This window comes from Elaeis guineensis, chromosome 3 (assembly GCF_000442705.2).
Source record: "Elaeis guineensis isolate ETL-2024a chromosome 3, EG11, whole genome shotgun sequence".
NCBI lineage: Eukaryota > Viridiplantae > Streptophyta > Magnoliopsida > Arecales > Arecaceae > Elaeis > Elaeis guineensis.
Genome location: NC_025995.2, coordinates 61273565 through 61289046, shown reverse-complemented (window position 1 = coordinate 61289046; position 15482 = coordinate 61273565). Strand labels below are relative to the sequence as shown.

The window sequence follows — 15482 nt, the reverse complement described above, 5'->3', positions numbered from 1 at the left end:
ATCATGAACCAAGCATAATTATGAAACAAGTCCATTCCATAAAACTTTGTACACTTTCATCTCTCAATTATTTAATATCAACCAAATTATAAGCTTCATTAAATAGCCTATACTAATTACTTTATTTCACTTGGTCTGTACTTGTTTGTCGACAGAAGAGGTCTTAGATTTAAGCCGGAGTAGTAGTGAACAACCACCATATTTATCATAGAAACACTGATAAATTTTTCAACAAAAGAAGAAAATGTTAACCAAGAAATCATAGCAGGTCAACATAATACTTTTATTAGCACATTAGACAATCCAGCAAGTGAGAGGCTGCCTCAAGGCCCAAGATTGATCATCGAGAATTGTCAACTGTGATACTATTCAAAAAAATGTAGTGTGAGGCAGCTCATCCAAATACTAATATCATCAACATATAATGCTAAAATACTACCAGTAAAATGGTTCGAACAAATATGGTGAGATCATTGTCCCTTTTAGTTAATAGTGCTACTATGATTATCTGACCAATTTGCACGAGCCACATACTAGGAGCCTAACAAACTTTAGAAAGAGCTTGACGAAGGAAGTAGATATGAGTGACATGAATATCTAGATATAGTAGTATGATAGTCATCATGTGAGCTATGGGAGTGAAAAGTCTCTTTGAAGTTGATCCATGCTCTTGTTGGAAAGCTATGAGTCACCAACTGAATAGAACCAATGCATGTGCACTCTTACGTGATCAAAACTTTGCTTGAAGGTCAGGGCACTGCATCCTATGCTGAAGATCAGTGAACTCTGTGGCCATGCATAAAAGATTGATGCAATCAATGAGTTGATACCACAATAGTAATGTAGTTCAATAGAGCAATAATTAACAGTGAAAAACGTTTCTCTTGATCTAAACATTGTATCCTCTGTCTCACCAAGGTATGTTCAAGAGTTTATGTATACAATTTACACTAACCAGGAGAAACTACCAGCGCTTAGAATAGAATACTAATATTATGTTGCACAAACAACTCCAGCAAAATTAAGGCCAAGAAACTGTGGGGCGCGCATGCCTGTGAGATTAGGTGAAACCAACAGGGCAAGGCAACTAACAAACTTTATGCCTCGAGCTACGAAATAAATAGATAAGACTTTTTTGAGCACCACCAATCACGGAGACATGCGACCGCTAAAATGGTTGGAAACCAAAGTTAGAACTGATAAAAAGAAGAGAAAGCAAAGTCTTAGGCTAAGGAAATGGACAGCCATTCAAACGACCATCCATAATTTTATATTAGAGCTACGATTTTTCCTCTCACCTTCAGGAGTTGAGCTTAGTCATAAAAGGAATCGTTTCAGAACGTAAGAGCTTTGGGAGTCTTGTGCTCCACCTTTCCATCTCCCTCAGGTCTCAACCTCTTGAGAGGCAAGCAAGTCCAGCCAAAAATGGGCCCCACCGATGCGCAACCTCACACAACGTTCCATGATTTGGTAGAGCGTTTGAATAGCTTATTCTGATACCAATTGTGCTCAAATCCGATGCCATTTGCTATAAGAATTGGTGATTGAGTCAATGATGGGAAAATATATAACTAGATGATAAGCATGACAGTGGTGAGAAAGTACAAGGTTAAAAGCTTGGAGTTAAAACTTGTGACATCCCACCAACAAAAAGAAGAGGAGAGAGACAATAAGACCAAACAGTAGGTTGGAGGGGAGAAAGGTCCTGAGAAAGTGGGGAAGGTAAGGTAACTGGTGCATGGGGACATGGGACAAGAAGCAAAGAGCAATTACTACTCCACAACGGCCAGGGTCAGGGGTTCCTTGGAGTAGCATTAAAGCCTTTTGCATTGGATGGATCCACGCGGCCACCCAACTTCTATCACAAAACCCTGTAGTTTCCCAACTCTTCTATGAGCTCTTTACATCTTTGTCTCTCTCTTCCTTCTTCTCTTCCTTCTTCCTCTCGGAGTTTTAATATGGAAAGCATTGTTTTCTGATAAGAAAGATGGGCTGTGCTTCACATTCCCTCTGCTTTCTCATCATCTTCTCCATCTCCACTTTCTTCTTCTTGAATTCTCACTTCCTGGGTGTTGGTTGGGATCTAAAGATCAAGCCAGAAGATGGAAATGCAGCAGACAAGAGTACTACTAGTCTTGGGCTCCTGAATGATGGGAGTGAAGAAAAGATTGAACAGATCTCAGGAGAAGACAATGTAGGTGGAGACATGGGGTTTCGAATGCTAGCAAAGTTCAGATTTCTTCTTGGTTTGGATACTTCCATCTTGAGAAGACCAAAACATGAGAGACATCAGCTTTCTCCTGCTCCAGCACCAGCAGAGGCCCCAACCCCTGCTCCTATCACTCATTTCCACGCTCATGTCTACTCGTGGTCGCCACTGCCTCGCGCGAGACACACACCACCAGTTCAAACCTTAGATCAAGGAAGGAGATCAGATGGAGCTAAGGCAAGGCTCCGGAGAATAGTCATTTACATCATCGTGTCGGTTGGGGCAACCTCAATCATCCTTGGTATCACAGTATTACTAGTTTTTAAGAGGTCTCAAAGAACTCAGAAGAAGAGATCAGAGAGGCCTTCAAGTACTACAAGCAAGGTGAGTTTCGATCCTGGTCCGGAGCTGTTTTATCTGAATTCTTTAGCACCATATCTTGAGAGTGATTCTAGTCTTAAGCAGACGCCTGAATTTAAGTATGTGTACTCAAATGAAAACATGTCTGGTTCTCCATCTCACACTGGAGAACAAATGAAGTGTGAATCAGACCCTGCGAATAGTTTGGATGAAGAAAAGGCTCCAATGGAGTCTTCTCCTTCAGACGATGATTCCTTTCATTCTATATGTTGTTCTCGCTCCTCAGATGGGTCGGTGTCTGATCTTTCTGAGGCAAATAGAGGTCACCCAACTGCAACTTGTTCTCCATGTAATTCCTCATATGGATCCACCTCACCAAATCTTGGGCTACTTCAGTTCTCTCCAACAAAATCTCCAATTCCAACGAAATCTCTCGATCGGATGCATTCAACTCCTTTGAGTCATTCAGCGAACTTGGAAGGCAAAAAATTTCGAGCAACCTCGAGTTCATCTAACATCGTGGATCAAAGATCTCTCTTCTCTTCTCTTTCTTCACAGCCTCTTGTTGTCCATAGCATGCAACAGAGTAGTCTCGAGAACAATGAACATTCCTCAGAACCTGATATCTCCTCTTTTCCATCAAAGCAAGAGAAGGTTTCTACTCCGAAGGGTACTAAAATGGCATCCATGCCACCTTTGTGTCCAAACAATATACTTTCCTCTCATAATACTGGTGAACTGACACAATCTTCTTCAGCACCACCTGAAACCAATGCCAATGGGAATATTCCCAAACCACCTCCGCCGCCTCCACCACCTCCGAAGCCACCCTCAGTTTCAAAGAGCTGCTACTCTACTATGCCGCCTCCACCACCTCTTCCACCCCCAAAGCCACCTTCATTTCCAAAGGGTTGCAACTCTAGTCTGCCACCTCAGCAGTCACCATGCCCAGTTGAGCAAGGTATACCAATAGGCAAAGATGGTGCTCCACTGCCAAAATTGAAACCTCTGCACTGGGACAAAGTAAGAGCAACCTCCGAACATTCCATGGTGTGGGACAAGATTAGATCAAGCTCATTCGAGTAAGCCAAAAATCATAGCTTCTCTGTTCCTTTCTTCCTTGCATGAATATACCCTCGCAGATGCTTTTTATTTTGCATTATTGAATTCGGAAATTCTGTACAGATTGGATGAGCAAATGATTGAATCACTCTTTCGATACAACTTACAAAGTTCTGCCAAAAATGAGGAAGCCAAGAGCAAGACTCCTTCTCCTACCAAGCATGTCATGGACAATAAGAGATTGCAAAATATCACCATACTCATGAAGGCTGTAAATGCAACTGTTGAGCAAGTCTGCGATGCTCTGACTCAAGGTTGGTAAAAATAATATGACAGCATTAGTGTTACACCATGAAATCTTTCCATGTTTTGTTTTACCTTTTCCCTCTTTCAGAAAGAGTATACTTGTTTCTTTATAACAATTACATAGACATTGTAATTTCTTGGAAATTGTTGGTTGGACTGCTTCAGGTAGAGGATTATGTGTGCAACAATTGGAAGCACTGGTGAAGATGACACTGACAAAAGAAGAACAAGAAAAGCTTTCCAACTATGATGGTGATATTGATGAATTAGGCCCAGCAGAGAAATTTGTCAGGGTGGTTCTGTGCATACCATTTGCATTCTCGAGGATAGAAGTCATGTTATACAGGGAGACTTTTGAGGATGAAGTTTCTCACCTCAGAAAGTCCTTTGAAATGCTTGAAGTAAGAACTAGGATAAGAATTTTCATCATTCACTCTGTTTCTTAGTGCTATTCATGATCCTTTAATTTTTTATCAACCAGTCAAAAACTTGGTGCTCAACATTCATTTTCTTCTAACCCAGGAAGCCTGTAAGGAGCTCAGATCCAGTAGGCTTTTCTTAAGATTGCTCGAGGCTGTGCTTAAAACAGGGAATCGGATGAACGTCGGGACTATAAGAGGTGGTGCGAGAGCTTTCAAACTTGATGCTTTGCTAAAACTTGCAGATGTGAAGGGAACTGATGGAAAGACCACTTTACTACATTTTGTTGTTCAAGAGATGATCCGGTCAGAAGGTGTAAGTGCTATGGAGACGGCAACACAGAAAACCAACCAGGAAAATAATGAGCTAAAGACTGCTGAGGAAAGGGAAGAGGTTTACAGGGTAATGGGTCTCGACCTTGTCTCAGGACTCAGCACAGAGCTATGCAACGTCAAGAAGACAGCAAGTATAGACTTGGATGTTTTGGTTAGCTCAGTCTCAAATCTCTCCCATGGAATGGAACAGTTGAAACATTTAATAGAAGTATACCTATCCAGTGATGATGGAAGTGGAAGCTTTGTCCACTCGATGAAATCCTTTATGAACCATGCTGAAAAGATCATCCAAGAGCTGAAAAGTGATGAAAACCAAGTCCTACTTCACGTCAGAGAGATCACAGAGTACTATCATGGGGACGTGAGCAAGGATGAAGCCAATCCACTGCGGATTTTTGTAATCGTGAGGGACTTTCTTGGTATGTTAGATCGAGTTTGTAAAGAGCTCAGGAGATCAAAGACTCGTCAGGGTCTAAATGCTGTCGTTCCCTTCCGATAGGCATTGAACTTACTTCGTTCCATGTTGCTGATTAGATTACAGCCACAGAGCAGCTACTGCCTTCTGATTTGTTTCCTCTTCTTCTTCTTCTTCTTCTTCTTCTTTGTATGTTTGAAGAATGATGTATGAGTGGATTAGCATGAACTCCATTTTTGTAAGTATTCATGCTTTTATACATTCTGATTTAAGCCATTCGCATTGGACAAAATAGCTGCAGGAAAGGATGTGTTAAATCTGATTTATATTATTACGCCAATTCTCCGTTAGTATTATTTTTGTTAGTGGGCATGAGTGTTTAGTCCATAACAGTCATCATCCCTTCTTTTTAATCCTTGACTTGCTTCAATCGATGATGGCCATTTCTCGGTGGTTTTCTTTCTGAAGCTATTAACAAGCCCCTCTTGTTCTGATCCCAAGTCCATTACCACTATCTGCAAACGGGCGGTGGACTGATGGGAATTAATAGGATAAGGATCTAACTTGCTAAAGACTTCAATCATCTTCTCATCAATCTAGAGTTTTTTTAATTTTTGAGGAGCTAATTTAGCTTCAACAAATTGAGAGGTCGTCGTGGCGAAGGAGAGTGGGGCTTCATCAAGAGACCCACCTTGAATAGTTTAGGGACTAGAGCCAATCTTAAATATTTATGGGCCCATCCGCCTGCTAGTGGAAGCTTTTGGGATTAATTGTTTTTATGAGAGCTCAAGATTGGTAAAAGTCACCAGTCGCTCTCCCATGCCCCTCCCTCCCGATCGGCGACGCAGATCTCAATCCTTACCCTTAGGTCTCTCTAAACGGCCGTGACCGCCACCCTTTGCCGCCACCACTCCAGATCAACTGCAACGCTGCCCCCCTACTAGTCTTCTCGTATTGCCCTCAGCCACCCTTGCCCTTCCACACCCCCCCAACCTTCTCTCTCTCGGTGTAAACTATTGAAAAGTAAACCAATTTTAATGAAAGTACTAACGAAGTATATGTGCTAAGATATTCATCAGTAGAGTATTTATTCATGTATCTTTTAATATTTCCAACTAGTCTCTTAGTATCCCATGTATGTACTTAGCAGTTGATTTTTTGAGATGTATAACTATATAAAGCTATTTCATAAGTCATTTTACAAGTGAGCAAGTAAATGTACTTTAAAAAAAAAAATACACAGGCAGATGTGATGGAAAAATAATATTATATTCTATCCATCTTTTTCTATCCACCACCTCTATATTGAAGTCAAGTGATATTAGAGCTCATTTGCTTTTTTTGCCCTCAAAAAATGATATCATAGCTCAAGTGCATGAGCACACCAAACTTTTGTTACTAATAAATAGGTATCAAAGCTATAAAGACTCTGCAACATAAATAAGAGAGTATTTTTAGAGCAAGCCAAAAGTAGTTTTAAGAAGGAGAAGCACTATTATCCTCAAAGTGAGAGGTGACTAAAAAGAAAAAGGAAAATAAAAAAGAGGGGGGAGAGAGAGAGAGAGAGAGAGAGAGAGAGAGAGAGAAGAAAATGATATATGCTTTTCTCCTAAGAGAAATTAGTGTATTCAAACTATAAAGTTTGGAGTATACAAAGTTGTACTTACTTACAGGCTTCTAATATATGGGACACTATTGAAGAATCCTTATGTTGCTTGTCCAAGAAAATTCAAGAAAAGAAGGGAGATGGTATTGAAAATTATGTAAAATACAATAAATCAAGAAATTTGGAGACATGTTAAAGATACAAAACCTTCAAACAAGATATCAGAAAAACTTAAATTCATTTGCTTTTGTCACATGAAAAAAGTCTTAATATAATAATATCAGTTAGTGAATCTGAATGAAGATGAATTTCTGGAAGAAGGTTTTGAAAATGAAATTGAAGAAGAAAATTAAGAATGAATAATGTTTGTGCAGAATTTCGTCAATACCGGAGAAGCTGGAGTTGAGAGATCACGGCCGTCGTCGGGACCTGCAAAGAAAGTCTAAACCAGAGTTGGGAGTACTCCGGCAAGACTCTCCGACGCTCAAGTCAGTACTCTGCTTCAACAGAAATGGAGCACTCGAATGGGATTTTAGCAGTTTAGAGATAGTGCTTAGAGCTTAGAGGAGAACGTATCTGGGGGGTCTCTTTTATAGACGGGAGAGCGTAACCAATTGACAGCGACGTCCGTAACTGCCTGGTAGTGGGCCGTTCGGGGCCACGTGGAGTTTGTTACGAAGAGTAATGGTGTTCGTTGTCGCGACTTGCCGGAGAGTGGTGGGGCCACATGGAGTTTGTTACAAAGAGTGGAGTGGTGTCCGTTGTCACGACTTGCTGGAGAGTTCGAGCCGGACGGCTGAAGCTCGGTTGGGACGTCTGGTAGAGCGGAATAGCTCTCTCTCTCAGCAATCTAAGAGAAGCTCGGATGTTTTCGAGGTTGCTGACGGGTTAACTATTGTTGGGTGCCTTAAGCGTTGATGCTGCAGACGCAAGTCATCTGCTGTAGAAGTCCGGACGAAAACTTTCTGTTGAAGGAATCCAGCTGGAATCCGATTGCTAGAGAAGTCCGTCTAGAATTTGTTTGATGTAGAAGCTTGTTTGAAGACTGTCCGCTGGAGAGATCCGGTTGCATGAGAAATCTGACAGAAGGTCGACCGATAGCGAAATTCGGAAGGCGCTATAGAAGGTTGACCGATAGAAGAGTCCGAAAGGCATTGCGGAAGTTCATCCGCTGGAGGAGTCTAGAGGACACTATTGAAGTCCGATTGGCGCTGTTGAAGGTTGATGGCTGCAGAGGTACGAAAGACACCGAAGACAGTCGGTCATTGTAGAAATCCGACTACTGGAGCCCATCCATTGTAGAAGTTCGTCTGGAATCCATCCGCTGTAGAAGTTCAGACGGAGTCTGGTTCTTGCAGAAGTCCGGAAGGAGGCTGCTTAGTATAGAAGCTCGGATGAAGATCGGTTGCGTGGAAGCCCGGATGGAGACCACTTATTGTAGAAGCTCGACTGAAGTCTGCCTGCAATAGAAGTTCGGACGGAATTCGCTTATTGTAGAAGCTCGGATGGAGACCGATTGCCGTGGAAGTCTGGATGGAGACCGCTTATTGTAGAAGCTTGGCTGAAGTTCGCTTGCAATAGAAGTTCGGATGGAATTTGCTTACTGTAGAAGCTTGGATGAAATTCGGAAGGCGGTTGACCACTGTAGAAACTTGGATGGAGTCTGGTTACTGTAGAAGTCCTGCTGCTGGAGAAGTCCGGACATTGACGAAGTCTGGAAGAAGCTTGGAGTAAAGTCGATCGTGACAGGAGGAAGTCTGGAAGAGATTCGGAGAGTAGTCGATCACTGTAGAAAATCGGCTAATAATGAAGCCCAAAGAGCATTTGGAGTAGTCCGATAAATGACTGAAGGAGCTCATTATTGGAGAAGTTCGGAGGGTACGGTAGGAGTTCGTCCATTGGAAGAATCTGAAGGACACTGTGGAAGGTCGACTGCTGGAGGAGTTTGGATGGTATCGTGGAAGCTCGGACGGCCGGGAGAGTTCAGAAAGACGCCGCATAAGGTCGAAAGCCGGAAGAGTCCTGGGAGGGTTGGCCTCTTACGAACTTCGGCTGGGGTTATTTTATACCCAACACCAGTCCCCCTACTTTCGAGTTCGGATTTCGAATGAAGGAAGTACAGAAAAATTTTCACAGCTAAAGTTGCCCCCCTTGATTTTCATACTCGATTGTTTCCAGATATTTTGACATTTGGCGCGCCGGTGCTGGAGTCTTTTCAAATCGAGGCAACCCGAAAAATTTGTTTTGAAATTTCTGCTAGAGCGTTGCCCCAGGTATGGAGTAATAATGATTCTGTCAGTCGTCAGCTGTCTGCCATGACAAGTGGGACACGCGGCGGTTGTAGGTCGGCCAAAGGAGATCTACAATCATTATTGCGTCGGACCCTGAGGTCTATTTAAACCCGTCCCCCTCCTTCAGGGGTTTCATCTTGCCTGAGATTTTTCTTCGGTCCCCTCTTCTTCTCTGAGAGCTTCGTCCTCCTCCAGCGTCCCTTTTGGTCTTAGGCACCCTTCAGGTCGAGCTCCATCGCCTTCGCTGCCCTCCTGCACCTCTCGGACCAGCCTAGGTTAGTTCCAGAACCCTTCTTTTTCTTGCTGTTCTTTCATTTTTTTTCCTCTGCATTCCACTCGATCGGTTCTCCGCGAGTGTCTTGTTTCCTATTTTTTCCAATTTTTTGGGGATTTTTTGGGATTTTCATTTGATTCAAAATGTCCTCCAACACTTCCTCCTCTAGCAGTTCTAGAAGTTCGTCAGCTCTAGCCCCCCAAAATTCTAGTACTGTAGATGAACCCATATTTAGGATCGAACCTCATCTGGTCTTCGTACCAGACACCATTCCCAACTCTTTGATCTCGGACGAACTCTCACTGATTAGGATTCAGTACGGGATTCCTCCGGAGTATAATCTTGAGCTTCCCGGGCTAACTAACCGGGCTAGCGCCCCTCCCCCCCGACTGCTTTTGTTTATACTAGGAAGCCTTCCGCGTCGGGCTTCGACTTCCACTCCCACCTTTTGTTGTTGCTCTTTTTCACTTTTTAAATATTTCTCTAGTTTCTGTAGCGCCGAACTCCTTTAGATTTCTGATAGGATTTCTTTCCCTCTGTCATTTAGCTGAAGTCCGGCCAACTCTTCCCTTGTTTAGAAACTTTTATACCTTTAAATGTCACCCTTCGGCAAAGGACTGATGGTACTTCTCCCCCCAGTTCGATAGAAAGGGTTTGCTGAAAGGTGCCCCCTCTTCTATCCACAACTGGAAGGAGAGGTACTTCTACATCCGATGTCCGACCCTGATGCTGGGGTTGCCCCCCTGGGGCTCCCTGAGGGACTCCGTCCGTCGGGCTTCTAGCCTGGGAAAGGACAATCTTGAAGCCTCTAATAAACTTAAGAATTATCCAGCTCCTCTCCTCCCCGACCTTCTGAAGGAGCAACTTTTATTCAATGTCGGCCTAAGCCCTCTCAACCCTGTCGGTATTTTTTCTTTCTCAAGTCATTCGCTGCTTCCTCTTTCTCTTATTCTGTTTCTAAGCTGTGCCGATCTTTTTTTTCATTGCAGATATGGACGCAGACGTAGCTCAGAGGACTAGCCAAGGGTCTCAAGGCCTACAAGAGGAAAGGCACCGCAACTTCTGGGTTGGCGAAGAAGGCGAGGGTAGAGGAGACAAGCTCGACCGTGCTTGCCCAGGCGGCCATTGTCGTTGATGTCCCCTCCGACGTCGAGCCCGCAGTCCCCCGAGCTTCTTCAAGAAGCCCTCCGGCCAAGGTTCTCGCTCTAGAGTCTCGTCCCGAGAAGGCACCGGGGCCGAAAGGAAGAGAAGGAAGAAGACGGTGGCCTGCAAGATCAGCAGCAGCAGGGCTGCCATCGAAGGGTCCAATGGCTCCGAAGAGGATCCGGGGGAGAATCCCTTCAACAACAGGGATTTAATAAAAAAGTTGGTCGACGGGTGTATTTTGCCCAAGATCGTCCACAAGATCGTTCATGCCGATCCTGAACAGCGGGTTTGAGACTCTCTGGGGTCTTTTCTTGAGGTAAGCCGATTTACTTTTTTCTTCCTTTCGCTTCTTCACTTAGTTCATTCCTTAGCTTTCATATTGATTTTCTGACCGCTCTTGCAGATTGGACACCAATTCATCACCAATATCGAGGCGATGAATAATGCAAAGAAGGAAGCAGCCCAGGCGGAGGAAGGTCGTCAGGCTGAGGCTGCCCGTCTTAAGGAGAAGGTCGCTGAAGTCACGAGTCTCCAAGAGATGCTCCAGAAGGAGGAACAAACTTCGACGGATCTAAAGGCTGCTTTGGAGGAAGAAAGAAGGAAGGCAGAGGCTAAGGTCTCCAAGTTGAAGGAGCAGATCCCAACCCTGGTCTCAGAGGTAAGGGCCCAAGCAGTGGAGGAGTTCAAGATCTCCTTTGAGATGAGGGATCTGAATATCAAATTCGGTCAAGCCGCTTTTATCAAAGGCTTCGAGCTTTGTCAGGAGAGGGTGGTCGGGAATTTTCTCGAACTCGACCTTAGCTTCCTAGATGAAGCGTCCGAGGATGAAGCCGGACCTTCCGAAGCTGCTATCGGTCTCCCTCCAGTCGGGACCTCTTCAACTGCCACAGCTGCCGTGACCGACCTTCCAGGGGCGCCGAGCTCCTCCACTTCTGCTCCAGAGGTCTGAGACCTCTAATTTTATGCTTTTTCTTTGTTATAATTTTTTTTTCTTTTTCTCTTGTACTTAAGAATTAATCAATGAAATCGGATTCCTCTTTACAGAGAGCTCCTTTTTCTTCTACTACTTTTTTTTTCTTTTTTTTTTCTTGCAATGAGTTGTGTTATGATGCTCTTGTTTTTCGACAACACTGCCCTATCGAAGCTCTTCCCCTATCGCAAGGGATTTCTTTGAAGTCTATGATCCAAGATCTGAGAAGAGAAGTTCATCACATAACGAAGAAATCAAAGAAGATGGATGACGAACTTCACAGGCTAAGGAAGAGCCATTCGGAAGCCATTATGGAGGTTACTCGCCTTCGGAACCTCCACAAAAAGGATTTCATGGACTACAGTCGGAAGAAGGCCAACTTCGAGAAGGAGCTTGAGGAACTCCAGAAACGCACCAGTGATCGATCTTGGACTCAAGCCTCCAAGATCAGCTCCCTCGAAGTCAAGTTGGCAGCTACACGAGAGAAGATCGACCAATTAGAAGGGAGCTCATCCTGGCTTCCAACTCAGGCTGACTACGATCGGAATTGGTCGAAGAAATTCTCTGACCTCCAGAAGCAGCTACAGGACGTCGAGATGAATTACAACACATATCGAGTCGGCTAGTGCGAGCAAATAGACAACTACAGAAGGAGGCTCAAGACGACGACCGACGAGGTTGCTCGCCTTCAGAAGCAGTTGTCTGAAAGAGCCCAGACCATTTTGGTTCAAGGCTCCGATGAGCTCCGATCCTTGAGGGAGACCATGGAAGAACTATCCATAGCCCTTGAGAAGGAGAAGGCTGAACTACAGTGGCTGAAAATTTAGCTGACCTATGAGCAGCAGGCGGTCAAGGATGCAGAAGCAGAGTCCGAAGTTCTGAGGAAGAGGCTTCGAAAATTGGAGGGCAAAAGCCGGCGGTTTCACCAAATATATCGAGAGATGCTGCTAAGAAAAAAAGAACTGGAAGAAGAAGTTGAGAACTTAAAGCAAACCCCGATAATGGCTGGAGCCGATAGTTTGAGGTCAGAAGAAGCCGAGCTTCCTTAGAGCTTCTTTTACCTTTTGTTCTATGTATTCTGTTCTTTTCTTGTTTTTTTTTATTGGCCTTCAAAGACTTTTGTAATGCTCTCTTTACTAGTGAAATGAAAAAGAATTTTCTCATTACCTTGTCTATTCTTGCTCTGAGTTGTCATTTACCGAGCTTCTCTTATCTTTTATCTTATTCAATGTCGACGTTGTTTGAAGGTTCCTGATCATCACCGTATTGATTCGTCCTTTTTGTTCATAACCGAAGATCTTTTCGGGGTCATTTGAATTTGACGCTTTCTCTCGATGTTCGAGCTTGGGGCCCAAACTTTTCATGGCTAGTGTTGGGTTTCTCCTTAGAGACTGAGAATTTTTTATAAGAGTTTTCTTCCTCGTTGAGATGAGGTCCCTTGTGTCTTAGATGTAGTTCATTTTTTTCTTATCGCTTGTGTAGCTCGTCACTTTCTCTTTTTCTCTCTCTCTTTTTTTTGTATGTTTAGACGAGGATTTTTTCTCTGCTCCTAACGGGGTTGTAGGGGTGTAGCAGAGCTGTTGAGGAGGCTTTTTCTCTTATCCAATCTTAAACGATCAGGTCTTCATTTGTGTCAGGATGAGGTTCTCCTCCTGTTTCCGACACAGTCAATTTCAACTCATGTTAGGATGAGGTTTTTCTCCTATTTCTAACAGGACTGTGGGGGCACATAAGGGCCATTGCGAGGGCCTCTCCCTCCATCCGGTCTCTTAATAACTGGATCTTCGACTTTGCTCATGTTAGGACGAGGTTCTCCTTTTGTTCCTAACATGGCTGTGGGGGTGCATAAGGGTCGTTGCGAGGGCCTCTCCTCCCATCCGATCTCTTAATAACTGGATCTTTAACTTTGCTCATGTTAGGATGAGGTTCTCCTCCTGTTCCTAACATGGCTGTGGGGGTACATAAGGGCCGTTGCGAGGGCCTCTCCCCCATCCGATCTCTTAATAACCGGATCTTCGACTTTGCTCATGTTAGAATGAGGTTCTCCTTCTGTTCCTAACATGGCTGTGGGGGTGCATAAGGGCCGTTGCGAGGGCCTCTCCCCCCATCCGGTCTCTTAATAACTGAGTTTTCGACTTTGCTCATGTTAGGATGAAGTTCTCCTCCTGTTCCTAACATAACTGTGGGGGTGCATAAGGACCGTTGCGAGGGCCTCCCCCCCATCCGGTCTCTTAATAATCGGATCTTCGACTTTGCTCATGTGAGGATGAGGTTCTCCTCCTGTTCCTAACATGGCTGTGGGGGCGCATACGGGCCGTTGTGAGGGCCTCTCCCCCCATCCGATCTCTTAATAATCAGGTCTTCATTTGTGTCGGGACGAGGTTCTCTTCTTGTTCCTGACATGCTTAGTTTCGATTGTCTAAAAAAGCTACTTCCTGTCGTTATAAGCTCATGCCAAAAGAAAAGATATGCGAATATGAAACTTTTATTTAAGGCAAAGTTATCGGTAATACATTCATAAATTTTTCGAATTCCATGATCATGGAAGGTCCGCTCCTCCGAGCTCTTTTAGATAGTATGTTTTGAGCCAGACTACCTCCCTGACTTCATACGGGCCTTCCCAGTTTGGGGTAAGTTTTCCTTGGTTCTGAGGTTATGAAACAGCAGCTCGCCGAAGTACTAAGTCCCCCGCTCTGAAGGCTTTGCTCTTGACCCGGGAGTTGTAGTAGCGGGCTGCTTTCTGCTTGTAGGCTGTCATTCAAACTTGAGCGGTCTCCCACTTTTCTTCTAACAAGTCGAGGTTGGCCTTGAGATCTTGTGAGTTGTGCTACTCGTCGAATGCCATGACTCGCACCGATGGAAGCTTGAGTTCAATCGGGATAACGGCTTCTGTTTCGAAGGCTAAGGCAAAGGGGGTCTCCCCCGTGGGCAGTCTTTGGGTAGTTCGGTATGCCCGTAACACATGATAAAGCTCATCTGCCCAAGTTCTCTTTGCTTTTTCAAGTCTCGCCTTGATTCCTTGCAACAGAGTCCTGTTGGTCACTTCGGCTTCGCCGTTTGCCTGCGGATGGGCTACTGACGTGAAGTTATGGGAGATGTTTAAGTCCTCACAAAATTCAGCAAACCTTGCTCCAGCAAATTGTCGCCCATTATCAGTAATGAGAGTTCTGGGTAAGCCAAACCTACAAACGATTGACTTCCAGATAAAGTCCTACACTTTAGCTTCGGTGATTTTTGCCAAAGGTTCGGCTTCGACCCATTTGGTGAAGTAGTCAATTACCACCAGAAGAAACTTTCGCTGCCCGGACGTCATAGGAAAAGGTCCAAAGATATCCATCTCCTATTGTGCAAACGGCCATGGGGCACTCAAAGGTGTAAGTTCGGATGCGGACTGTCTTTGGATATTCGCATATCTCTAACATCGATCACACTTTCTGACATATTTCATGGAGTCGTGGTACATTGTAAGCCAGTAATAACCTTGTCAGAGCAGTTTGTGGGATAAAGATCTGGCCTCCAGGTGACTTCCACAGACTCTTTCATCTACCTCCCACAAGGCAAAGTCAGCTTCGGAAGGCTGGAGACATTTCAGGAGGGGCAAAGAGTACGACCTCTTGTACAACTTGCCCCCATAAAGGATATATCGGGAGGCCTGATTTCTAAGCTTCCGAGCTTCTTTTGCATCATGAGGAAGAACTCCATCTTTGAGGTATGCAACCAGTAAGTCTATCCAGCTGGGTTCATGACTGATCTCCATTACAAGCTGTAGTTCTTCCGTACTTGGACATTTTAGAACTTCGAAGAGGACTTCCTTGGGTAGTTCAGTCGGAGCCAGTGTAGCCAACCTGGAGAGAAGATCGGCCCTGGTATTTTCTGCTCTTGAAATCTGCTTGATGTCAAAGTTGCCAAAGACAGGGATGATCTCTTTTATCTTTTTGAGATACTTGGCCATACTATCCTCCTGAGCTTCATAGTTTTCGCTGACTTATCCCACCACCAATTGGGAGTCACTGTAGACTTGGAGTCGATCTACTTCTAATTCTTTGGTGATCTTCAGTCCTACAATCAGAGCTTCATATTCTGCTCCA

The 15482-nt window shown here is 44.3% G+C and overlaps 1 protein-coding gene across 1 annotated transcript; it reads left to right on the top strand.

Moving 5' to 3' along the window:
• The first annotated feature begins 1624 nt into the window (after positions 1-1624).
• On the top strand, positions 1625-5441 carry LOC105035587 (uncharacterized). Its single transcript, XM_010911188.4, has 4 exons — positions 1625-3651; positions 3755-3945; positions 4103-4338; positions 4460-5441. The coding sequence occupies exons 1-4, from the start codon at positions 1988-1990 to the stop codon at positions 5189-5191; spliced, it is 2823 nt and encodes a 940-aa protein (XP_010909490.2). The 5' UTR covers positions 1625-1987; the 3' UTR covers positions 5192-5441.
• The last annotated feature ends 10041 nt before the right edge of the window (positions 5442-15482 follow it).